Source organism: Abramis brama (assembly GCF_963993115.1).
Source record: "Abramis brama genome assembly, chromosome: 9".
NCBI classification, from domain to species: Eukaryota; Metazoa; Chordata; class Actinopteri; order Cypriniformes; family Leuciscidae; genus Abramis; species Abramis brama.
In genome coordinates, this window is record NC_139971.1 from 5087347 (window position 1) to 5115292 (window position 27946).

The window sequence follows — 27946 nt, forward strand, 5'->3', positions numbered from 1 at the left end:
ATCCAATTGGCTTGCTGACCGCCTCCCCTGTCAGAGTCCATAATAATACTGTTAATGTCGCGGTCAGTGCGTGTCAGTCAGAGAATACGCTGGCTGAGAGAAGGGGGAGACAGAGAGAGTTTGTTACTGAGGGAATAATTGATTCTGCACAAGGAAACACTCAATAAAGGTAATATGACTTGTGTTGGGTTGGGTTGGGCAAGACAAGACTCTCAGATTGACATGGAAACTTTAGTACAGCTAAATATGAAAATGGGTAGGATTGATTTGGTGATTGGATTATTGGCACAAATCTGGGGGGGAAAAATCACTGTTTTTGGTGATTTCATTGATTTTGGCTGCTGTACATTTCTTTCATGTGTGCAAATCAAGTTATTAGACGTTCATAATAGAAGAAACTATGAATGCTGATAATGATTTTAAACTGCAGATCAGATGAAGCTAACCTGAGTGTCTTAATGTTCCTCGTACTTGCTGAAGGCACTGAAATGTTGAGTTGTGTGTGTGTGTGTGTGTGTGTGTGTGTGTGTGTGTGTGTGTGTGTGTGTGTGTGTGTGTGTGTGTGTGTGTGTGTGTGTGTGTGTGAGTGTGTGTAGTCTTACACGGTTGCGACAGCTGTGGCTCTGGTCATAAGATCGGTCTCACGGTAGTGTGTGGAGTTCATGGCCCAACATACATGCCATAGTTAAGATTGCAGCATGTCATGAAATACAGTGAGAGTTAAGGACAAGACCCTTCCTACAGGATCATATTCATCAAGAACCAAGATTTTAAAATGCAGGCAGTAATTTCATAATGACTTCTATTGTCTTTGAAATATGCCGAACGTACTGACAAGCATATGGTAAACCAAAATATAGCCACTTTAATGTCATTTCTGTCATGTTTTTAAAAATATTACTATGTAATTAAACATTTGTTATGATGATATTGTAAATTCATACATTTAAAATATATTAACTTTATATTAATATTAAATAACCAGTAAAACTTTTAATTTGACATTATTACAAAGTGCATTTAGTAACTTTATTTTACTGTCCTTGTTACATGCTACATGTATAGTAATAACAGTAAATTATGCATAATTACATGCAACTAACTCTAAACCAAACCCTAATTCTAACCTTTAAGTGCATTAATTGGCATTACTCAGTACTTAATTGAACAATGACACTGTAACAAGGACACCATAAAATAAAAACCATAATTAAAATAAAAAGTACAGTCACAACTAAAAAAAAAAAAGAAAAAGAAAAAAGAAACAAGGACACCATAAAATAGAGTAAATATATATATATATATATATTTTTTAAGTGTATTTAAGTGTTAAGAAACGTCATGAAAGTGTACTCTCGCTCCCTTGACCTCTTACTTCATTAATATTATATTAGGCGGGATTTTATCAGTACAATTAAGCACACTTCTGTTTCAGGGGAATCTCTGAGCTGAATGACTTGCAGACTCTGTCAGCGATGTTTGATATGTTTTGATGCTTCATGTGCATCACTGGAACAGAGAGCACATATCCAGCTCCTCCCAACACAAGTATGGGAATAATATCTGTGTGTGTGATACCAGTGCCATTCCTGCCACGTTTCAGGAGTCAGATGTGTTAATGGGACACCGGTGCACTGAGGAGCGAGTCGGGGTACGGGGGGGTTGGCGATGTCGCTATAGATAGGCTGTGATGCCGCTGAAATATGCAGACTCTTTCACGCGAGTCAGATTCTGTTTGGAAGAGGAACAACCACATGCTGTTGGAGTGGGGGGTTCGATCTTCAGCAAGGCTCGCAGGAGCCGCCACTGGCATGTCACGTGACCATACAAAAGATCATAATCATATCAACAGATGCATTTTAAATGAGCTAGAGAGGGAGGAACACAGAACACAAAAACTGTGTTTTAAAAAATAAATGGTTTCTGAAACTTGCCAAGGCAGACTGCCATCCGAACACTGACAGGTCACGTGACATGCCAGTGGCGGCTCCTGCCAGCTGAAGATTGAACCCCTACTGTGCTGTAGTTCAGGCTGATGCTGCTGTTGTGGATGAGATGATGTAACCTTCACTTATTTTGTCCATTATTATATAGGCTACCGCATTGCCAAAAAGTATGGTGTCATTGCAGAAAGTGTCCAAATACTTTTTATATCTTCAAATCTTGTATATATAGCTTTATCTTTTAAAACCTAACAACTGTGTGTGTGTGTGCGTGCGTGCGTGTGTGTGTGTGAGAGAGAGAGAGAGAGAGAGAGAGAGAGAGAGAGAGAGAGAGAGAGAGAGAGAGAGAGAAATATTTTGCTTGAAAAGTGTGCCACCCACCACATGGAATGATATTTTATTTTCCAATGCAATGACATTTAAAATATTCAAGTGTGCAAATACTTTTTGGAGATGCTGTAAGTTAATACAAAAAAAATGTGCATGAAAGTGGATGAAATACTCTATATCATGCTACAGTAAAAAAGTTCCTGGGAACTTTGGACTATATGGGTTTGTAGGTAGAAAGTAAAATAATAATGCACCATCTTAATGTTACAAATAGCAAAATATTAGCAATATTCAGATTTTACGCAATTTTTAATTACATACTGACTAATTTATAAAGAGAATTAGTTTTTCTTTTATTATTTGGTCAGAAATGAAAGCCCAAAGGGAATGTAATTATGCATTTCTGTAATAGCACTGATGTCACTCAGAGGTGTGTTTCCCGAAAGCATCGTTACTTAACTATGGTCGCAAGCTCCGTCGTTATCAGCAGTTCAACGAGTCGGTGTTTCCCGAAACCATCGTTCGTTCACAAACAGCATCAAGTTGTGTGTGGAACTACAGCTCTTAACCTGTGGTTAGAAGCAGAGTTCCTTGTTTTTATAACATGTGAACTTAATAAATCCTTATCTTGAGCAAAATAAGCAAGCTGACATTCAGTACAATCTTTTATGAATATATACAAATGTCAATTATGTCTTTTAGTTTGTCAAGAGATTTGAAGTGCCGTTTTTGAAGAGTGCGCATGTGCGACGGTGCTAGGCTAGCCTATGACTGAATCTGGAAATAAAGCAAAATAACTGAGAAAAATTCATTTGAGAATTAGTCCTCAGATGCCATGTAAAAAATAAATAAAAATAAAAATCTGGCATTAATTCGATCTCAAATAGATTCATTAAAATAAGTTATTACTCCACCACATGCATGATATCATTAACCAACGTGGTTGAACGACAAATCTGCGAAAATACGGTTTCGGGAAACAGTCGTGATTGATTTCCCAACGATGCATTGTACTATGATAGTTAAGCAGCGAGTTACGTCGTGCAGGAAACGCACCCCTGCACTAACTACTAATTAATTAACTTGTTTTTCTCTCAGATTTGGTGTTGGGTGTTATTTTATCTCAAGAAATAGTTTCCTGTTTAAAGGGAGGCATTTCCTCCTTGGCTTTACACACCCTCAGGAGAGATCCAGTCCATCATGTGTGCCTCCCCTGAGGCCGGACGTACGTGCCAAGTGAAAATACTCTCAATTCTGACTAATTGAGAATGGGATATTTTCCGCTTCATATTTTCCCCCCTTTTAGAAGCTATTTTACCCACACAGATAACGAAAGATAGATTTATATTTTATAAATGTCTGTTTCTCATTTCCTTGGATCTGATTGGACAAAAATAGAGGACAAGTCACCAATATTTTTGCCATATTTTCCTGGGAGAGAGAGAGACTGTAATTTTTATACGAGTGCATGCAATGAATTTACTTAACATTTAGGTGGACACAAACAAGACCTCCATGCTAATGCATATTAAAAGTTTCAAAACTCTAATTTTGAGTCATTTAAATTTTGTGTCTGCATTAGGAATAATGTTTGTTTTTACAAAGGACTCTCACGTTTGCTTTTATAACGGACTCTCGGTTTTGCAAAATGCAAAATTAGACCACCAAAAGACAGAATTTTTAGAGGTGAACCTTTTTGCTCATGTAGCCTATCAAATTATCAATCATAATCAAAACTCGTTTTCTGAGCATCCAAATTCAGTCTCGGATCTTTTCTGAGAATGTCAGCAATGCAGAAACAACCGCAACCATCGGTGACTTAAACCGAGTAGTTAACCTTGTTTCTCAGAAACACAAAAAACTATTCAGATCTATAAATTAAGATATCTTTGTGACCCTTCTCAAAGTTTCACACAGTGTTTGTTTATTTTAGAGCATTGTATCTCAGGACACATACTTATCCTTGTGTCTTTGTTTGGATTAGAGATGGACAAATACACATGTTGGCAACTGTTGGCTTATGGCATTGGTCCAGTTGTTGTTATCAAGTGCCTATTCTCATACCAAACGATCTTGTGACTGTATTGAATCAACAGCGACAGAATTACACCCCTGTCCTCTGCTGTCCCTGTAAGTGGCAGGCATGTGTGTTCAATAGGGCATAATAGAACAGAGGAGGTTGAGGCAGTTGGTTTGAATCAGAAGTTAACTCAATTTGTATTAATTTCATTAATGTAGATAAAAAAAGGTACAATTATATACACTATCAGTCAAAAGTTTGGACACTCTTATTGTTTACTCATTGGTATTTATCTGACAAACTACAGCTACAAGTTTTATTTTACTATGCAAAAATAAAATGTATAGGAAAAACAAAATGCTCAAGGGAAAAACCATACATAAGTTCTCTCTTGTTTTTGCATGTGTTCATAATGTCTTTGTCTGATAGCCTGGGCAAAACTTATGTCCACATTTGGCATGTAAATAAAACAGTTGGGTAAAACTTTAGTTTAGTGTCCAATTCTCACTATTAAATAGTTGCTTATTAGCATATTACTGAGATATTGGCTTTTTATTAGTAGGCCTACTTGTAAAGCACATATTAATGCCTTATTCTGCATGACCATATTCTACATCCCTAATCCTACCCAATATCTAAACGTAACAACTACCTTACTATCTATTAATACGCAGTAATCAGGAGTTTATTGAGGTTGTAGTTAATAGTTAGTTAATAGTGAGAATTGGACCCTAATCTAAAGTGTGACCAACAATTGACTCCAAGCTCAAATAATATACATAATACGCTCACAAAATATTTGAATAAAGGCTAAGATTTCCTAGGCTGGTGTAAGCCCGTTTATCGGTCCAAATGGGGGTTTCCGCCAGAACGGGTGAAGGTCTCTGCTTGTTACTGTTTTTCCGCGTGGCAAAGTAATTTAATTCCATTTAAGATTTTATCTGACTCCATTTTATCACAACCTCGAATTTAAGTTAGATTGCCACTTGGTTATTGGTCAGTTATATAATAGTTTAGCAATACATTTGATTGTACTATTTAACTCCTATATTTTATCCGTTCATATTAGGAAGCTATGTCGCTCAGAGGTCCTCACGCCTTGTTTAACACGGGTCTCACGATCACAAGCTCGCCAGCTTCGGTCACCAAACAGAGGTAATTGCTATATCTAAGATCGGTCGCATTCACGCTTACACAATCAAAGATACTTTGGTATAAACCCCTGTGATTACATACACTTGAAATTAAAGTAACGTTTACTTCAGTAGAGGTATGGCCACTACTACAGATATAAGTCAACCAACTTTACTTGTCTTATAATAGCTTTGGATTGGCCATGCCGTGGTTTCCCACGTACATTTATCTAAAGTAACATTAAATTAAAACAGAGGTAAGACACATCCAGATTTAGGTTGGTCAAGCAGTATTTTTGCTGCCCTAAACGGAAATGCACTTCTTGTCTTTGCAAAACACGTACACTTGAATTAGTGCCAATTATTAATAGTCACTAATGTGACGCAAAACTTCCGGTAACATACGAATCTGTTTTATCTACTTGGGAAAACAATTTCAGAGTCATTCGGAATAAAATCAAATGTAACAATTTATTATGTCAGGTAAATGTATCATGCCAATTTCGTAATCAGTTCAAAGATAATAAATACAAAACATCAAATGCTCTGGAATAAAGAGAGAAGATGCGAACCTGACATAATAAAATACATGAAGTGTTTTGCATACACTCAGCATCACGGGCTAATTTGAGTTACAAATCGCCCTGAGCCTTTTGTTGCATTTCTTTATATAGACAGAAACTTCTTTCACATGGAAACATTTGATAACAGTGGGAATTTGCATTCATAGTTTACACCTTTTTGGCAGGTTGCCATTTGCCTGGAAGACACCCCCTCCTCTGTGTGTGAGTTATCTCTAAACTCTTAAATACCTTACTACCTTTTGGTTTACTTCTTTGGGAATGAGACCTTTGTACCAGTCGCACTGAGACATTTCAAATGATACCAAACATGTGTAATACTGTATGATAATTATTCACATTAAACCATATAGATTCTTGGGTGAATTTTGGTGATCATGAGAGAGAAGGAATGGGGGAAGAGGGAAAGAGATGTAGATTAGGATGATTCTGAGGTGAGACTTGCGTCTCGAATAGTGCACAAGAGTGAGTTCAAATGTTAATTTCCTTTGTTCTCTCGGAGAGTTGCCCTCTCTTCCAGTTTTTCTAGTCTTACACTGGGTATAATTTTTGGCCACTACTGTAGAGCAAAACATTTTCTTTAAAAATTTTTTTTTTAAAAATCATGATAAACAAATTAAATTTGGTGTGTTCTGAACTGGAAAGTCACATTTTAATTTCCCTCTGTATCACTGTTCTCAACGTTACACATCAGTTCCCTAGACTAGAGAACAGTTGGTGCCATTAATGTGTTAATGAGCTTTTCTTACTTCCAGACAAACTTTTAACTTTCTCAGCTTCATTCTCAAGTACTAAGTATTAATTATAAAACGGGAGCATTCGATAGCTGTGCATAAGTGCTGTTATGTTTGGCTGAGGTGTACCTAGCTTGATTATTACTTACTTGTACAGCAGCATTTGTGGGATTTCTAGTGTTAACAGCTCTGTATAAGAAGCACATGTAGGTCAGGCCCGCGTGTTTATATAAAGATCAGATATGTGCAGCACCATCCCAGTCTTCTGTTTCCTCCTCTGGACACATAGCATCACTAGGGAACAGCTGCCATTTTCACTCACAAACAGAAACACGCACAAATACACACACCCACACACACACATACACACACACACATCCATCGATTTTCAAAACTGCTTGTCCTGTAGGGTAGTGGGGTGTCAGGACGTTGGCAGGGAAACACTCTGGAATGATGGCCAGTCCATCGCAGGCACACAGACATGCATAAACAAATATTAATTTGCCTGATTTATGCAGTTCCTTTTAAAGGACACCTACTGTTTTTATTTTATAAAAATGACTGTAATAATGTATTTATGAGCAGTATAACATGAGTTACATTAATGGGGTTGTGGGACTAAATAAGACAAAAAACATTGAGAAGCACACAGCTGGTACAGCATGATAAAAGAACACCTGCTAGCGCCATGTTATGTGTGCCTGTCTTGTGTAACAGGTTATTCAATGTGGGTGTCTGGGCACATTAGAAATTACCCACTCGCTGGTCTACAGATCTCTTAAGGTATGCACTCTTACGACAGAGACAGATACCAGACACCGCTGCCGAATGAGGAATGAGAACCATGCAGATTGAGAGAGGACACCAGGCCTACTAACCTGATGATCTTTTTTTAGTCTCAGAGATAACAACACAGTTGATATAGTGAGGGTTATGCTAGCCAACGCAGGAGACATTATGCATTAAGGTCTTGTAATATCATCGAAAGAGTTTGAAAATTGTTCAAGTGGATCACAGATAAATACATTCTAAATAAATAGTCTATTTAAAAGTATGATAAAGTACCTGTTTTTCACAATGGTGCATGGTATAAATTAATGCTCATTTTGTCAGCTATTTTTAAATTTAGTCTTAGTCCGGTTTCAAATGTACTTTTTAGTTTTTATCACATTTAGTCAGCTTGTTCTGTTGTTGTTTAGTCAAGTTTTAGTCAACTAACCCCCGGTTTCATAGACAAGGCTTAAAGCTACAATATGTAATTTTTTTCGCCGCTAGGGGTCGCTAACCTCTTACAATAACAAAGGCGTCGCAGTGAATAAGCGGAATCATGGAACTTGTCGTCATGCAGATGGATCTAATAATGTTTATGGATGAGTGAATACATTTGTGTTTCTTAACATGACTGTGGTTTGAAGCAGGGCGCGATTGCTAATAAGAGACCGATATCAGCGCCACACGCGAGTCCCGCGGATATAAAGGAATGAGGACATTTCATTCTACCGAACTACACGCAAGTGCTGAATTACTACTCATGTGGGTCAGTTTATTTGACGAATTAAACTTGTGAGGTAAAGCAGCGCTGTTTCACTTGGTCTACACTATTACACTAAACTGCATTTGAGTGTGTTGAAAGTTATGTTATTCTATGTGTTAGTTTGTTGGCTGAATGAGACTAGCAGTAAGCTAGATTAACATTAGAATAACATACTGATCATATTCTAACCTTTCATCATGTTGAGCTATATAAGATTGATTCGTTTTATGTACATTTGCTCACCTGTCTAATAAAGTACATGCAAGAGCGGCGTCCCTGTCAAGTCGTCAAGCTCGCTCAAGTCCAAGTTAGTCGCGGACGTGGAGCTCTCAGCATCCCGAAAACGCCGATATTGATCCTTGTTTTATTTCTCCTTTTGTCCGAAAGTCTGCTTGCCATGGTCCATAATGTTTGAACGAAACAACAACAGCATGAGCGTGCCGCTAGACGTAACGCAGTTGTCCATGTTTGTCGCCATGGTTGCTATGGCAGTACGAGCGGAAACCAGGGATAACACGGATATTACGTCATTGACAGGCGACAAGTTACAAGGGACGGGCACTATTTAAAATTGTGAATTTCTCTGAATTTACGTAAGCACACAATTGAAAGAAATATATAACACTGTGCAAGTGTTGATAAAAAAGTCTTACATATTGTACCTTTAAGCTAGTCTCAGACTAAAATGCATGTTTGAGCTGTTTTAACTGAAAGCAACCTGCACTGACAAATCTTAAAATATGTCAGTGTCATTGTTTTGTCAAGATGCACATCAGTAATGTTTTTTCTAATGCATGGTTATAAAAGCCACTAATTGAACTAAGGCCTAATCCTGGCTTAATCTAAGCCCTGTATGTGAAACCGGGGCTTAGTGTCTGGGAATTTTAGTCAATGAAAAAGTAGTCACATTTTCGTCATGCTGCATAATGGTTCAATTGACAATCACAATTATTTTTCTCAAAATTATAATCAAGATTGTTGTCATGCGAGAAATTAGAATTATTGTACTTTCACCTATAAGCACAAATCAAGAGAATGTAAACTCGTATACGTTGTTTATTTGAACTCTCTCTACATTAACAAACTTCTCTCAAAACATAAAACTTACTAATAGTAGGTTAATTCAAATAATTCCAAATTACAATAATGTTTTTCTATTAAAACAACAAAAGACTTTCTATTGTCACACAGAGTTGCGTAAGTGCGTTTATTGAGCAACCACAATCGCAATTATAGTCGAGAGATGTTTGGATTTATTACAGTTCAGCTCTAATTGGAGGATTTAAAATCTTGACATCTGGCAACTGCAAACATGAAACCTCGTAAGAGAGGCTTGTTAAAAACAGTCCGTAATATTAACTACAATTAATATTTTTTCGTCAATGATACTGCATGTTGATATGGTCACAGTTATAATTTAATGACGTTGGTGTTGTAGTCTCGTCTTAGGCATGGAAAAAAAGTCTAATGAAATTAACACTAGTGTAAATCAGCCGAAATGCATTATTACAATAACTATAATACAGTTATTACAAACAAGTCATTTTGACTGACAGCTGCTGACATAAACCTGCTCTAATTTCAGACTCTGACAGAGAGGACAGTCATGGGAATCCAGAAGCCAGAGATTCTCCCGTAGGTAGCCACTTGCCAAACCATAACCACTTTAAAGTGAAAGAAGGTGGCTGTTTTATTTTATTGATCTTATCTCTGCCTTGTTTGCCACTTTACAATTAGGTAAAGAACAAAAGACGCTCTCCCCCCTCAGAGAGACCTCCTTTTGGCCCTCATCTAAGTACACACCAGAGCATCTCTGCTGATGAACAGGACAGCCCAGAGCGAATTGTGAGTACAACAAATATAATTCCAAACTCTATGTGAGCCAGCCATGTGGAGATGTGGATTTCTACCCTCTCGATCTTAATTCCACATTCATTTCCCAGGTTCAGAAGGAAAAACTCCATGCAGAACTAAAACAAGTTTTGAGTCAGAAGAGAAGCCAGCTTAGAGACACTCAATCCACCCTCAGAGACATGGAGGAACCCCCCAACACAGACAATAAGAATGGGGTAAGAAAAAAAATAAATGTTGTGGTATACAATATGAACATCTTAAGCCCATATGAAAATATGAAAGTATACCACTCAAAGCATAATTAGTGTAATGTGAGACTAATAGCTTTTAGAAAATCTTAGAAACCTGTTTTTGAAATGAAATTACTTGTTTGACCCTCACCCTTCACCATTTTTACTTTGTAAATGTTATGAGCAGGCGGAAAAGGATAACCAGCTCGTGGAAGTGGTTGTTGAAACACAGGCTGAAGTTGGAGCGAGTGGGTACAGTGTGGTGGGTGGAGGGGAGCGTGGCATCTTTATCCAAGAGGTCTTGAGAGACTCCCCAGCAGCGAAGCACCTCAGCCTACAGAAAGGTACCCAGGGACTGTATTTTACATTACAAAGTGCTATGTCAAATACACTATAAAGACGAGACACATGGGAGAACCAACTTTAACCTCACAATCTTTAATGTGCAACATTTCCATGCTGAATACGGGTGTACTGAATTAATTTTGTTTCCTGATGTACTAAGAGAAATCATGTAAGGTATAAATAATTTTTGATGATGTGTTATTGCAGGAGATCAGCTGCTAAGTGCCAGGGTGTATTTTGATAACGTGAAATATGAGGACGCATTAAAAATTCTCCAGTGTGCAGAACCCTACAAAGTGTCCTTCTTTTTGAAGAGGACTGTGCCAGGAAGTGAAGTCAGCATACGTCCAGGTGCACAAAGTCTTGAGCTCAGAGGACCTAAGGCCAAGATGCAAAGAATGGTACATGCTGAAATATTGCTATACAATACATCCACAGTATTGCCCAAAGTGAATTCATGTTATTAAACCAAAGTAATTACACCAGTAGAAACTAGAAGGAATGATAACCTTTCTCTTGCAGAGCGTCAAAAGCGTGAAACCGTTCAAAGCCAAGAAAAGGAGAGGAGGAAGATTTGGATTGAAAAGACTGAAAGAGAACAAAAAAGCAAAAGCACGGGCAGAGCTGGACATTGAGGGCTCACCAGCCAAATCTGACCTCAGTCCAGTTGATGTTGAGTTTGTATTCCCAAAGTTCAAGATGAGGAAAGGTGGGAGGGCCCCTGCAGATGTATCAGAACATCTGGAGGGCGGGATCGCTAGTAGCAAGAAGAAGAAGAAGATCATACTTCCAAAAATAAAAGCCACGGATGCTGCTGTCGGTGAAGGGAATGTCAATGTAGATGTTGCAACACATGAGGGAGAGGCCTCTGGAACAAAGATGAAGGTCAAGGCGAAAGGTCCAAAATTTGGAATGAATTTCCCCAAACTGAAAAAGACAAAATTAGATGTACAATCTTCAAATGACAGCTTTGAGGTGAAGGGCCTAGAGGCCAAAATTAAGCCTCCGTCAGTAGAGTGCGATTTGAACATGCCTCAGGGCAAAGCTGAAACTAATGTTCCTAATCTTGAGGTTAGTGTTAAAGGAAAAGGACAGGGTCCTGAGAAAATGTCAAAGATGAATTTAGATGTCTCAGATACAAAGATGACAATCCCAAAGTTTAAACTGCCAAAGGTAAGACTTTCTTGTCATTCTGATGAAATTGATGGAGAGGCAAGTAAACAAATTGATACATATGAAAGTAAACTGAAAACACCCGAGATTGACATCAAAGCACCAAATGTGGATTTAGAATTGAATCTCTCAAAAACTAAGGGCATGGCTGAATTCAAAGATGCTGAAAAAATCAACACGGCCAAACTTGACACATCATTACCAAAGCTTAAACTTGATGCAAAACTTGGAGATGTCATTGATGGATCCATGGTCAAAGAGCATAGGATTTCTCTCCCAAAACCTGACATTGCAGTGCCCAAGATAGAGACATCAGACGTGGACATGGATCTTCCTACATTAGATGTGACATTACCAAAGATGGCTGCAAAAAACATTGATACTGAGAGGCATGCAAGTACTGGGGTAAAATATGAAGTGACAAAATTAGACATCTCTCTTCCAAAAATAACATCCCCTGAGGGTGAAGTGATAGTTGTAGAACCTGAAGCAAAAACTGGAAAATTTCACAAGCCAAATATCATTATTTCATTACCAAAAGGTAAAGCAGAAGGAAAAGTGGAAAGTCATACTAAGAAAGGAGCAAAGGTTGACATTTCTTTACCAAAAGAAACATTAGAGGGGGGTGCTGATATTGAGGGCCAGTTTGGAAAAGGGGGAAAGTTTAAAATGCCTAGCGTAGGCGTCTCCCTACCTAATGTGAAATTACCTGAGCACGCCATTACTGAGGGGCCTGAAATAAAATCAGGAAAATTGAGTGAGCCATCAATTGAAATTTCACTTCCTAAAGGCAAAACAGAGGGAAATGTTGAGGTTGGAGAACCATCTGGGAAAGGAGGCAAATTCAAAATGCCACATCTAGATGCTTCACTTCCAAAAATGAAATTATCCACAAGTAAAATCAATATTGAGGCTCCAGAGGTCAAAGGTGAGAAATTCCAAATGCCATCCGTTGATATATCATTACCAAAAGGAAAAGTAAAGGCTGGTGTTGAGGTCGAGGGTCATTCTGGTAAAGCGGAAATGGCCAAAATTGATCAGAAAATGCCATTACTAGAGGGTAAAATCATTTCTGAAAGTCATGAAGTAAGCATTTCTGGAGTTGAAATCGATATTTCATTGCCACATAAAAAAGATGAAAGTGATATTAATGTGGAACCCTCTGGTAAATGTGGAAGGGTTGATATCTCTCTGCCTGCAGTGAAAGCTTCTGGGGAGATTTCCTTGCCAAAAATGAAGTCATCCCAGGGTGACATTAGTTTTGAAGGGCCTGACAGCAAAAGATTCAACATGCCATCCGTTGATGTATCATTTCCAAAAGTAACTGGCACGGGTGATGTTGATGTTGATGTCAAGAGACATTCTGGGAAAATAGGGAAGTTCGATATGCCAAAACCGGTTATTAACTTACCACAAATGAAATCAACAGACACTAAAATCAATATGGAAGCACCTGAAGTGAAAGGTGGAGATTTGCCAGATGTTGACATTTCTCTTCCACAAGGAAAAGTAAAGGGAGATGGCACCATCAAAAAGGGAGGAAGGTTTCAAATGCCCAAAATAGATCTTTCACTTCCGAGGATAAAATCCAAACCAGTACAAGTCAATGTTGAAGGACCTAAGTCAAAAGGAAGCACAGTTCACGCACCTTCCATTGACATTTCTTTGCCTAAAGGTAAAGCTGAGACAGACATTGATATTAAAGGTCATTCTGGAACAGATATCAAATTTGAAATGCCAAAAATTGATAATTCACTGCCAAAAGTAAAAGTTCCAGAAGGAAAAATGAGAGCTGAAGCTCCTCAGATCCCAGGAGGAAAGTTAAATATCCCATCAATTGAAATGTCCTTTCCAAAAGGGAAGGTAAAAGGACACACTGACCTTGAAGGAAAAACGACAGGGGCAAGTAAAGGTGGAAAGGTTCACATGCCCTCTATAGATATCTCTCTGCCAGGAGGAGGAGTAGGAGGAGATGTAGATGTTGAAGGACAAACAGAAAAAGGAGGAAAATTTGAGATGGCTACAGTTGATGTTTCCTTGCCTAAATTAAAAGTACCAGGAGGTGGAATCGACATTGAAGGTCCTGATATCAAAGGTGGAAAGTTTCACATGCCCTCTATAGATATCTCTCTGCCAGGAGGAGGAGTAGGAGGAGATGTAGATGTTGAAGGACATGCAGGGAAAGGAAGAAAATTTGAAATGCCTAAATTTGATGTGTCTTTGCCAAAATTAAAACCATCAGGAGGTAAAATCGACATTGAGGGTCCTGATATCAAAGATGGAAAGGTTCACATGCCCTCTATAGATATCTCTCTGCCAGGAGGAGGAGCAGGAGGAGATGTAGATGTTGAAGGACATAAAGGAAAAGGAGGAAAATTTGAAATGGCTAAAGTTGATGTTTCCTTGCCTAAATTAAGACCATCAGGAGGTGAAATCGACACTGAGGGTCCTGATATCAAAGGTGGAAAGTTTCACATGCCCTCGATAGATATCTCTCTGCCAGGAGGAGGAGCAGAAGGAGATGTAGATGTTGAAGGACATAAAGGAAAGGGAAGAAAATTTGAAATGCCTAAATTTGATGTGTCTTTGCCTAAATTAAAACCATCAGGAGGTAAAATCGACATTGAGGGTCCTGATATCAAAGGTGGAAAGTTTCACATGCCCTCTATAGATATCTCTCTACCAAGAGGAGGAGCAGGAGGAGATGTAGATGTTGAAGGACATGCAGGAAAAGGAGGAAAATTTGAAATGCCTACATTTGATGTGTCTTTGCCTAAATTTAAACCATCAGGAGGTGAAATCGACACTGAGGGTCCTGATATCAAAGATGGAAAGATTCACATGCCCTCGATAGATATCTCCCTGCCAGGAGGAGGAGCAGAAGGAGATGTAGATGTTGAAGGACATAAAGGAAAGGGAAGAAAATTTGAAATGCCTAAATTTGATGTGTCCTTGCCTAAATTTAAACCATCAGGAGGTGAAATCAATGTTGAAGGTCCTGATATCAAAGGTGGAAAGGTTCACATGCCCTCGATAGATATCTCTCTGCCAGGAGGAGGAGCAGAAGGAGATGTAGATGTTGAAGGACATAAAGGAAAGGGAAGAAAATTTGAAATGCCTAAATTTGATGTGTCCTTGCCTAAATTTAAACCATCAGGAGGTGAAATCAATGTTGAAGGTCCTGATATCAAAGGTGGAAAGGTTCACATGCCCTCTATAGATATCTCTCTGCCAGGAGGAGGAGTAGGAGAAGATGTAGATGTTGAAGGACATGCAGGAAAGGGAAGAAAATTTGAAATGCCTAAATTTGATGTGTCTTTGCCTAAATTTAAACCATCAGGAGGTGAAATCAATGTCGAAGGTCCTGATGTCAAAGGTGGAAAGTTTCACATGCCCTCTATAGATATCTCTCTACCAAGAGGAGGAGCAGGAGGAGATGTAGATGTTGAAGGACATGCAGGAAAAGGAGGAAAATTTGAAATGCCTAAATTTGATGTGTCCTTGCCTAAATTAAAACCATCAGGAGGTGAAATCGACATTGAGGGTCCTGATGTCAAAGGTGGAAAGTTTCACATGCCCTCTATAGATATCTCTCTGCCAGGAGGAGGAGCAGGAGGAGATGTAGATGTTGAAGGACATGCAGGAAAAGGAGGAAAATTTGAAATGCCTAAATTCGACGTGTCTTTGCCTAAATTTAAACCATCAGGAGGTGAAATCAATGTTGAAGGTCCCGATATCAAAGGTGGAAAGGTTCACATGCCCTCTATAGATATCTCTCTACCAAGAGGAGATGTAGATGTAGATGTTGAAGGACATGCAGGAAAAGGAGGAAAATTTGAAATGCCTAAAGTTGATTTTTCCTTGCCTAAATTTAAATCATCAGGAGGTGAAATCAATGTTGAAGGTCCTGATATCAAAGGTGGAAAGGTTCACATGCCCTCTATAGATATCTCTCTACCAAGAGGAGGAGCAGAAGGAGATGTAGATGTTGAAGGACATAAAGGAAAGGGAAGAAAATTTGAAATGCCTAAATTTGATGTGTCCTTGCCTAAATTAAAACCATCAGGAGGTGAAATCGACATTGAGGGTCCTGATATCAAAGGTGGAAAGTTTCACATGCCCTCTATAGATATCTCTCTGCCAAGAGGAGGAGCAGGAGGAGATGTAGATGTTGAAGGACATAAAGGAAAGGGAAGGAAATTTGAAATGCCTAAAGTTGATGTTTCCTTGCCTAAATTTAAACCATCAGGAGGTGAAATCGACATTGAGGGTCCTGATATCAAAGGTGGAAAGGTTCACATGCCCTCTATAGATATCTCTCTGCCAGGAGGAGGAGTAGGAGAAGATGTAGATGTTGAAGGACATGCAGGAAAGGGAAGAAAATTTGAAATGCCTAAATTTGATGTGTCTTTGCCTAAATTTAAACCATCAGGAGGTGAAATCAATGTCGAAGGTCCTGATGTCAAAGGTGGAAAGTTTCACATGCCCTCTATAGATATCTCTCTACCAAGAGGAGGAGCAGGAGGAGATGTAGATGTTGAAGGACATGCAGGAAAAGGAGGAAAATTTGAAATGCCTAAATTTGATGTGTCCTTGCCTAAATTAAAACCATCAGGAGGTGAAATCGACATTGAGGGTCCTGATGTCAAAGGTGGAAAGTTTCACATGCCCTCTATAGATATCTCTCTGCCAGGAGGAGGAGCAGGAGGAGATGTAGATGTTGAAGGACATGCAGGAAAAGGAGGAAAATTTGAAATGCCTAAATTCGACGTGTCTTTGCCTAAATTTAAACCATCAGGAGGTGAAATCAATGTTGAAGGTCCCGCTATCAAAGGTGGAAAGGTTCACATGCCCTCTATAGATATCTCTCTACCAAGAGGAGATGTAGATGTAGATGTTGAAGGACATGCAGGAAAAGGAGGAAAATTTGAAATGCCTAAAGTTGATTTTTCCTTGCCTAAATTTAAATCATCAGGAGGTGAAATCAATGTTGAAGGTCCTGATATCAAAGGTGGAAAGGTTCACATGCCCTCTATAGATATCTCTCTACCAAGAGGAGGAGCAGAAGGAGATGTAGATGTTGAAGGACATAAAGGAAAGGGAAGAAAATTTGAAATGCCTAAATTTGATGTGTCCTTGCCTAAATTAAAACCATCAGGAGGTGAAATCGACATTGAGGGTCCTGATATCAAAGGTGGAAAGTTTCACATGCCCTCTATAGATATCTCTCTGCCAAGAGGAGGAGCAGGAGGAGATGTAGATGTTGAAGGACATAAAGGAAAGGGAAGAAAATTTGAAATGCCTAAATTTGATGTGTCCTTGCCTAAATTAAAACCATCAGGAGGTGAAATCGACATTGAGGGTCCTGATATCAAAGGTGGAAAGTTTCACATGCCCTCGATAGATATCTCTCTGCCAAGAGGAGGAGCAGGAGGAGATGTAGATGTTGAAGGACATAAAGGAAAGGGAAGAAAATTTGAAATGCCTAAAGTTGATGTTTCCTTGCCTAAATTAAAACCATCAGGAGGTGAAATCAATGTTGAAGGTCCTAATATCAAAGGTGGAAAGTTTCACATGCCCTCAGTAGATATATCTCTACCAAGAGGAGGAGCAGAAGGAGATGTAGATGTTGAAGGACATGCAGGAAAAGGAGGAAAATTTGAAATGCCTAAATTTGATGTGTCCTTGCCTAAATTTAAACCATCAGGAGGTGAAATCAATGTTGAAGGTCCTGATGTCAAAGGTGGAAAATTTAACATGCCCTCTATAGATATCTCTCTGCCAGGAGGAGGAGCAGGAGGAGATGTAGATTTTGAAGGACATGCAGGAAAAGGAGGAAAATTTGAAATGCCTAAATTTGATGTGTCCTTGCCTAAATTAAAACCATCAGGAGGTGAAATCGACATTGAGGGTCCTGATGTCAAAGGTGGAAAGATTCACATGCCCTCCATAGATATCTCTCTGCCAGGAGGAGGAGGAGGAGATGTAGATGTTGAAGGACTTAAAGGAAAGGGAAGAAAATTTGAAATGCCTAAATTTGATGTGTCCTTGCCTAAATTAAAACCATCAGGAGGTGAAATCAATGTTGAAGGTCCTGATATCAAAGGTGGAAAGTTTCACATGCCCTCTATAGATATCTCTCTACCAAGAGGAGGAGCAGAAGGAGATGTAGATGTTGAAGGACATAAAGGAAAGGGAAGAAAATTTGAAATGCCTAAATTCGACGTGTCTTTGCCTAAATTTAAACCATCAGGAGGTGAAATCAATGTTGAAGGTCCCGATATCAAAGGTGGAAAGGTTCACATGCCCTCTATAGATATCTCTCTACCAAGAGGAGATGTAGATGTAGATGTTGAAGGACATGCAGGAAAAGGAGGAAAATTTGAAATGCCTAAAGTTGATTTTTCCTTGCCTAAATTTAAATCATCAGGAGGTGAAATCAATGTTGAAGGTCCTGATATCAAAGGTGGAAAGGTTCACATGCCCTCTATAGATATCTCTCTACCAAGAGGAGGAGCAGAAGGAGATGTAGATGTTGAAGGACATAAAGGAAAGGGAAGAAAATTTGAAATGCCTAAATTTGATGTGTCCTTGCCTAAATTAAAACCATCAGGAGGTGAAATCGACATTGAGGGTCCTGATATCAAAGGTGGAAAGTTTCACATGCCCTCTATAGATATCTCTCTGCCAAGAGGAGGAGCAGGAGGAGATGTAGATGTTGAAGGACATAAAGGAAAGGGAAGAAAATTTGAAATGCCTAAAGTTGATGTTTCCTTGCCTAAATTAAAACCATCAGGAGGTGAAATCAATGTTGAAGGTCCTAATATCAAAGGTGGAAAGTTTCACATGCCCTCAGTAGATATATCTCTACCAAGAGGAGGAGCAGAAGGAGATGTAGATGTTGAAGGACATGCAGGAAAAGGAGGAAAATTTGAAATGCCTAAATTTGATGTGTCCTTGCCTAAATTTAAACCATCAGGAGGTGAAATCAATGTTGAAGGTCCTGATGTCAAAGGTGGAAAATTTAACATGCCCTCTATAGACATCTCTCTGCCAGGAGGAGGAGCAGGAGGAGATGTAGATTTTGAAGGACATGCAGGAAAAGGAGGAAAATTTGAAATGCCTAAATTTGATGTGTCCTTGCCTAAATTAAAACCATCAGGAGGTGAAATCGACATTGAAGGTCCTGATATCAAAGGTGGAAAGGTTCACATGCCCTCTATAGATATCTCTCTACCAAGAGGAGGAGCAGAAGGAGATGTAGATGTTGAAGGACTTAAAGGAAAGGGAAGAAAATTTGAAATGCCTAAAGTTGATTTTTCCTTGCCTAAATTTAAACCATCAGGAGGTGAAATCAATGTTGAAGGTTCTGATGTCAAAGGTGGAAAGGTTCACCTGCCCTCTATAGATATCTCTCTGCCAAGAGGAGGAGTAGGAGGAGATGTAGATGTAGAAGGACATAAAGGAAAGGGAAGAAAATTTGAAATGCCTAAATTTGATGTGTCCTTGCCTAAATTTAAACCATCAGGAGGTGAAATCAATGTTGAAGGTCCTGATATCAAAGGTGGAAAGTTTCACATGCCCTCAATAGATATATCTCTACCAAGAGGAGGAGCAGAAGGAGATGTAGATGTTGAAGGACATGCAGGAAAAGGAGGAAAATTTGAAATGCCTAAATTTGATGTGTCCTTGCCTAAATTTAAACCATCAGGAGGTGAAATCAATGTTGAAGGTCCTGATGTCAAAGGTGGAAAATTGAACATGCCCTCTATAGATATCTCTCTGCCAGGAGGAGGAGGAGATGAAGATGTTGAAGGACATGCAGGAAAAGGAGGAAAATTTGAAATGCCTAAATTTGATATGTCCTTGCCTAAATTAAAACCATCAGGAGGTGAAATCAATGTTGAAGGTCCTGATGTCAAAGGTGGAAAGTTTCACATGCCCTCTATAGATATCTCTCTGCCAGGAGGAGGAGTAGGAGGAGATGTAGATGTTGAAGGACATGCAGGAAAAGGAGGAAAATTTGAAATGCCTAAATTTGATGTGTCCTTGCCTAAATTAAAACCATCAGGAGGTGAAATCGACATTGAGGGTCCTGATGTCAAAGGTGGAAAGTTTCACATGCCCTCTATAGATATCTCTCTGCCAGGAGGAGGAGTAGGAGGAGATGTAGATGTTGAAGGACATAAAGGAAAGGGAAGAAAATTTGAAATGCCTAAATTTGATGTGTCCTTGCCTAAATTTAAACCATCAGGAGGTGAAATCGACATTGAGGGTCCTGATGTCAAAGGTGGAAAGTTTCACATGCCCTCTATAGATATCTCTCTGCCAGGAGGAGGAGTAGGAGGAGATGTAGATGTTGAAGGACATAAAGGAAAGGGAAGAAAATTTGAAATGCCTAAATTTGATGTGTCCTTGCCTAAATTTAAACCATCAGGAGGTGAAATCGACATTGAGGGTCCTGATGTCAAAGGTGGAAAGGTTCACATGCCCTCTATAGATATCTCTCTACCAAGAGGAGGAGCAGGAGGAGATGTAGATGTTGAAGGACATGCAGGAAAAGGAGGAAAATTTGAAATGCCTAAATTTGATGTGTCTTTGCCTAAATTAAAACCATCAGGAGGTGAAATCCATATTGAGGGTCCTGATATCAAAGGTGGAAAGGTTCACATGCCCTCTATAGATATCTCTCTGCCAGGAGGAGGAGCAGGAGGAGATGTAGATGTTAAAGGACACGCAGGAAAAGGAGGAAAATTTGAAATGCCTAAATTCGACGTGTCTTTGCCTAAATTTAAACCATCAAGAGGTGAAATCGACATTGAGGGTCCCAATATCAAAGGTGGAAAGGCTCACATGCCCTCTATAGATATCTCTCTACCAAGAGGAGGAGCAGAAGGAGATGTAGATGTTGAAGGACATGCAGGAAAAGGAGGAAAATTTGAAATGCCTAAATTTGACGTGTCCTTGCCTAAATTTAAACCATCAAGAGGTGAAACCGACATTGAGGGTCCTGATATCAAAGGTGGAAAGGTTCACATGCCCTCTGTAGATATCTCTCTACCAGGAGGAGGAGCAGGAGGAGATGTAGATGTTAAAGGACACGCAGGAAAAGGAGGAAAATTTGAAATGCCTAAATTTGATGTGTCCTTGCCTAAATTTAAACCATCAAGAGGTGAAATCGACATTGAGGGTCCCAATATCAAAGGTGGAAAGGCTCACATGCCCTCTATAGATATCTCTCTGCCAGGAGGAGGAGCAGGAGGAGATGTAGATGTTAAAGGACACGCAGGAAAAGGAGGAAAATTTGAAATGCCTAAATTCAACGTGTCTTTGCCTAAATTTAAACCATCAAGAGGTGAAATCGACATTGAGGGTCCCAATATCAAAGGTGGAAAGGCTCACATGCCCTCTATAGATATCTCTCTACCAAGAGGAGGAGCAGAAGTAGATGTAGATGTTGAAGGACATGCAGGAAAAGGAGGAAAATTTGAAATGCCTAAATTTGATGTGTCCTTGCCTAAATTAAAACCATCAGGAGGTGAAATCAATGTTGAAGGTCCCGATATCAAAGGTGGAAAGTTTCACATGCCCTCTATAGATATCTCTCTGCCAGGAGGAGGAGCAGGAGGAGATGTAGATGTTGAAGGTCATGCAGGAAAGGGAATAAAATTTGAAATGCCTAAAGTTGATGTGTCTTTGCCTAAATTCAAACCATCAAGAGGTGAAATCGACATTGAGGGTCCTGATTTCAAAGGTGGAAAGGTTCACATGCCCTCTATAGATATCTCTCTACCAAGAGGAGGAGCAAGAGGAGATGTAGATGTTGAAGGACATGCAGGAAAAGGAGGAAAATTTGAAATGCCTAAATTTGATGTGTCCTTGCCTAAATTAAAACCATCAGGAGGTGAAATCAATGTTGAAGGTCCCGATATCAAAGATGGAAAGTTTCACATACCCTCTATAGATATCTCTCTGCCAAGAGGAGGAGCAGGAGGAGATGTAGATGTTGAAGGACATGCAGGAAAAGGAGGAAAATTTGAAATGCCTACATTTGATGTGTCCTTGCCTAAATTAAAACCATCAGGAGGTGAAATCAATGTTGAAGGTCCTGATTTCAAAGGTGGAAAGGTTCACATGCCCTCTATAGATATCTCTCTACCAAGAGGAGGAGCAAGAGGAGATGTAGATGTTGAAGGTCATGCAGGAAAGGGAATAAAATTTGAAATGCCTAAAGTTGATGTTTCCTTGCCTAAATTAAAACCATCAGGAGGTGAAATCAATGTTGAAGGTCCTGATGTCAAAGGTGGAAAGTTTCACATGCCCTCTATAGAAATCTCTCTTCCAGGAACCACTGAGTCTAATGCTAAGACCAAAGCAACTACTGGTGCCAAAATTAGTGACTCAAATGTACCTGAGGCCACTTTAAGTGGTAACATCAAGCTGCCAACTGTGAAAATACCAACTGTCGACATATCTGCTCCTAAAGTTGACCTGGACTTTACTCTTCCAAAGGCAAAGGGCCGTGATAGAGACAATATTGAACTTCTCAAGGCAGAGGGTGGAAGACCATCATCAGGGGCAAGTTTTGATATTCCAGACGTCTCTGTAAAAATGCCCAAAATTTCACTCCCTAAATTTGGCAGAAAATTGAAAAGTGGAGACAAACTAGAACTAGAGAGTCCTGGCTTATCTATAGGCTTGGACATAGAAAAAACATCACCATCAGTGGAAACTGAAGCCAAAATGAATAAGTCCAAAATCAAAATGCCATCCATTGGAACATCTAAACAGGATATTGAAATAATTGGCCCTGAAGCTGAAATGAAGATAAAGGCAGATGCTGGAGAAATTACAAAACCAGACATCAGAGTGGAAGGTCCTGATGACAAGGTCAGATACAAGCTCAAATTCCCCAAATTCAAGACAACTACTCCAAAAGCAAAGCTCAAAGATGTAGAAATGGATATGCCTGCAATGGATAACAAAGGAAAGGTCAAAATACCAGCAGTTGAGATATCATTGCCAACAGCAAATATTCCAGAATGTGAGGTATTGCTTCCAAAAACTGAGGTTGATGTATCTGAAGCAGATATCAGAGGTTATGAGGGCAGTTTAAAAATTCCTAAGATGCCAACTATTGGCATCTCAGTTCCAAAAGTTGATTTAGATGTTTCCTTGCCTCGGGTAAAACATAAACCAGAAGACTCAAAATCTTCTGACTTAAACATCGATAGTAATAGAGGTATGGTAAATTTCCCCCATGTTAAAATCCCCAAAGTAGACCTTTCACTTCCACATGGAAAAACAGGTGACACAGGTATCCATGAGGTGGAGATTGGAAAACGGGGTAAATTAAGGATGCCAGAAGTGGAAATATCATTACCTCATGTGAAAAATTACACATCTAACGCTGACATTGAAATTAAAGGTGAAACAATTTCAGTGCCTAATGTTGATATATCTTTGCCTCATGGAAAAACAAAAGAAACTGATTATCCTGATTCAGAATTTGGAGCTAAAGGAAGTAAATTAAAAATTCCAGACATCACAGTGCCTAAGATAGATTTATCGCTACCTCGTGGAAGCAAAGGAGAAAGTCATGCACCAGATTCAGAACTAGAAGGTGGAAAATTAAAGATGCCAACAATTGATATATCCCTTCCTAAAATAAAATCTAAAGACGTTGCTCCAGAACTTCAGCCTGGTGAAGGAAAAGGTAAAGTCACGATCCCTGGAATTAAACTACCAACAGTTGATATCTCATTACCTCATGGTAAAATAGAAGACATTGATACTCTTGAACTGGGAGCGTGTGGCAAAGAAGGGAAATTCAAATCGCCTAATATCAAAATTCCAAAGGTCGATATATCATTAGAAGGACAACAAGAGAATACAGAGAAAACAGAGGTCAGAAAACAAGGTGGCAACTTTCATTTACCAAAAATAACAATGCCTAAAGTGGATATATCATTACCCTATGGCAAACCAGACGACACTTCAGGATCTGTGGTAGTAGAAGGTGGACAACATAAAATGCCTGATATTAAGATACCACAGGTAGACATATCATTGCCAAAAGGTAAAACTGGAGAGTTTGATTCTAAAGAAGTAGAATCTGGAGGAGGGGGTGGAAAATTCACTATGTCAAATGTTAAAATCCCCAAAGTAGATATAGTAATGTCAAGTGATGCAGACATGTCAGTTCCTTCTACTGATGCAGGCCTTAAAGATGCGCATAAAGAGGGTAAAAAGATGAGGATGCCAACTACACATATAGAGGGACCCAATGTGGATCTAGAGTTGGATCTTGGCTTATCGAAAAAAGGAAAAAAGAATAAAAAGAATAAAAAGAAGACTGAACTTCCAGAAATTGATCTTAGCCCCACTGCACCAAAAGAAGAAATAAAAGGGACAAAAGTTAAAGGTTCAAAATTTAATATTGGAATGCCAAAAGTAAAAGTATCTGGATTAGAAACTGACATAACCAAGCCTGGAAAAAAGGACGCTACATTTATAAAAGGAGGAACTGATGCAGACTTGACAGCTGATTTACCAGCACCAAAGATTCCCGAACTTGACTTTGACATTGAGACTGCCCAAGTTGACACTAATCACTCTGAAGAAGATAAAAAGCAGACGGGTAAAGTCAAAATTCCAAAGTTTGGGATCCCTCTGCCATCTTTAAGTTCACCTGAAGTTAACATCACATCATCTCAAGTAAAAGGTCACTCTATAAACGTAGACTCTGAGGTAGAGTATGAGGGCCCACATATGCCAAAGGTAACAAAAGCTGTATTTGTTATGGTGAATCCACAAACAGAGAGCGCTGCTAGTGTAGGTGGTGAAGCAAGTGCAGAAATTGGACATGAGAAGCTCAAGCTGCCAAAGATCAAAATGAAGTCGAGTTCTGGCAAGTCTCGATCAAATGAAAAGGGGAATGCAGTAAATTTGGAACAGGAGGTTGAAACTGAAGGAAAGTCAAAAACTGGTAAGCTTAAATTGCCCAAAGTCACATTTTCATCTGGGCAGAGAGGATCATTTGATGTAACACCAAGTGGGTCTGATGATGGAACAAGTCTAAATGGTGATGAAAAAGCAATGTTTGGAAAGCTTAAATTGCCCAAATTGGAGTTTTTCTCACCCTACTCAAAAGAGACAGTTCAGGAAGAGGAAATGGAAACAAGCATGACACGTCTCAGGAAGGAGACCTCGGAGAAAACCAAAGAGAGCAAGGAGACAAAGACAATATCAGGCACAGTGAGAGAGACTGATACTTTAGTATATTCAAAAGCAAGGACTGAAATGCTAGCAGAACGGGAGGGATCCGAATCCCCAACAGCTACAGTATCATCTGCGTTTGTCTCCGTAAAGAAGAGTGAAGAAAGACAGGAAACAACATGTTTCAAAGTACCCAAGTTTACCCTTAGTCCCCACTCTACTGGCATCCTGCACATCACACCAGAAAGCTCTCCGAAAGGAAGCAAGTCCTCTCTTCATTGCTCTAGTGAGGAAGCCTCTGGAGGTTTCTATGTGAAAATGCCAAGCGTTGAATATTTGACCCATGAAATGTCCTCAGAGCATCTGATTACTAAAGCAGAGGGAACTCTTACTGTAGTGACTAAGACAACAAAGTATACAGAAACAAAAAGTAGCAGTTCGAAACAGTAAGCATCTCAGTTACAGAACAAGACGTACAGTTGGAAGTGGAATAATATATAGGCCATATAAATATTTTTATATGTGGCAATTATTTCAGTATAATTTATTATTTTTATATATTTTCTTTGTTTGCTTAAATAATAATAAGAAAAACACAACTTATGCAAAATGTTGCTACAAAAAGAGTATTATTAAATTACTGTAGACCTTATTTTCATGTTTTGTAACTTGCCCCTCTGTATGACACTTTGAATTGATATATCTGTAAAGATTTTTCTCTGATTAATCACATTTTGTTGTAGATAAGAAACATACAACATAGGCACAAATCTGTGCAAAACAGACAGATATTTAGACATATTACTTTTATTTTTGTTTTTGCTTATGCTTTTATTGTGCACTCTTATTACAGTATGCCATTTAAATTATAGAATTTTACAGCATTTTGGAAAAATTGATTTGCTTTTTTGATGCCTGGTTTGTCTATGTGTTTTTTCTTTTTTTCTTTTTTTTGGTTGTTGTTATGGAATTCTGTTTATTTTAGATACTATTAGAAATATATGTACTATTTTTACATATTTATATGCATGATCTGTACAGATAGGACTCTAAAAAAGGAAGCCTGTGATGTTGAGTATTTTTGTGATACATATTTTTGTCATATTTAAGTTTTTTTCCATCAGATTTTCTAAGGATTGTGATATGCTGTACCAGATTGCCTTTCTCTGTTTGAAAACACTGAGAGTGAAAAAAAAAATGCATTTCCTTTTTAAAATTAACTCTTGTGTTGATGGATTTAGCCTACATGCTAGGAATATGTATGCATATTATATTTAAGGCAGGTTTCAGTACTGAACTGCATGTTTGTAATGTGTTGATTTTCTGAAAGTCATTTAGATGATGCTTATCTCCATCTAATGCAAAAATAGAATACTCAAATAAAATATTAACATTTTAATTAGTTTTACCTAATTATTTCCTGATCTTTTCATTTTTAATTTTCACATAATTACAGCAGTGACAAGTAGTGGTCCAATTATGAAACTGATATGGCAAGCAAAATTACAAGCAGACATAACATTGAGCTTTCCTCAAGATTGCAATATACAATAACACAGGACACATGTAAAAATGTTTTATGAATGATGAAACCTACTTCCATATAGTGAAAGCATTAAAGGAACAATTTACTCAAAAATGTAATAACGGTCATTTACTAACCCTTGAGTCGTTCAAAACTCATAGCCTATTACTTACTCTGTTCCATGAAAACGCAAAAGCAGACATTTTGAAGAATGTATTGTTTGTTTTTGTTCATGCAATTACTTTGAAAGGAGAGTGGAGTTTTTAAGTTATACAACTAAACACCATAAATGTCTCATGAAAAATAGCCCATTTGACTTCTGTGTTTTCGGCCCTATAAGTCTTGTGAAAAATTAAGATAAGTTCTATATTTATGTTCCATCGAGGAAATATAGTTGGAACAACATGAAGATGAGTAAATGATGACAATTTCCACTTTTGAGTGCACTATCCCTTTAAAACTAAAGTTGTGTATTGTAGCAACAAAACACACTTATATATAGGGGACATTTGAATGATTCTAATTATATTTAAAGTGCCTATAATGTATAAACATAGGTTACAGCGTTATTTGTCTTTGTTATGTTTTGAATTCTGTTGAATTTCAATTATTTAACTAAAAGAAAGAAGTCTAGCAAAAGAGAGAGTGCAAGAGGGTTTCAGAAGCTGACGACATAAGGTAAGAAATACTTACCAGAACTGACAGATCTAAATGAAAAAGGGTAAGAATAATGGCCCATCATTAATAAGTAACTGCAGGAAGTAATGCAGGACTAATGAGTAGTTCTACATTAACACTTCAGCTACTAGGCTACTATTAACTAATATGGAAACAAGCTTAACTAATCAGCAAGTAATATCAAATTTAGGACTAAGATATAGTTACTAATTAGGTAATCAATAATTACTTAATGAGATTAGCATCATTAAGAACTAATAGGTAATTATGACAAATTATAAAGAATTACTTCATTATTACTAATCACAACATTAACGTGTCTGAGACGTTAGCAATTGTCTTTTTTTACTCTCAATGTGGTCATAAAATGCATCACTAATTACTCAGGTGTTACCTACTCACTATGCAGGAACATCTTTTCACTTTAAAATAATAGTCCAAATCACTAGTAGTTACTGCATAGTGACTAGGTAACACAGTGATTAGTGATGCATTTTATGACTATATTCAGAGTAAAAATTATGACTGATTACGTCTTGGACACACAATAATGCTCTTTATAATGTGTCAGTTAGTTAATAGTTATGAGGCTAATCTCATAAAGTAATTATTGATAACCTAATAAGGAACTATCTCCTAAATTCGATA

At 38.4% G+C, this 27946-nt stretch overlaps 1 protein-coding gene across 2 annotated transcripts; it reads left to right on the forward strand.

Annotated features, from left to right (window-relative positions):
• Positions 1 to 26494, forward strand: prx (periaxin). 2 transcript variants are annotated; one of them, XM_084124701.1, is made up of 10 exons: positions 71 to 169; positions 5363 to 5448; positions 6175 to 6211; positions 7459 to 7524; positions 9861 to 9910; positions 10013 to 10120; positions 10219 to 10344; positions 10547 to 10703; positions 10912 to 11105; positions 11227 to 26494. In XM_084124701.1, exons 7-10 carry the CDS (start codon positions 10309 to 10311, stop codon positions 25543 to 25545), a joined length of 14706 nt encoding a protein of 4901 aa, XP_083980827.1. In that variant the 5' UTR covers positions 71 to 169; positions 5363 to 5448; positions 6175 to 6211; positions 7459 to 7524; positions 9861 to 9910; positions 10013 to 10120; positions 10219 to 10308; the 3' UTR covers positions 25546 to 26494. The 2 variants fall into 2 exon arrangements, with proteins under 2 accessions (XP_083980826.1, XP_083980827.1); XM_084124700.1 differs by lacking the exons at positions 5363 to 5448; positions 6175 to 6211; positions 7459 to 7524 and having other exon boundaries at positions 1 to 169.
• Positions 26495 to 27946: the final 1452 nt, after the last annotated feature.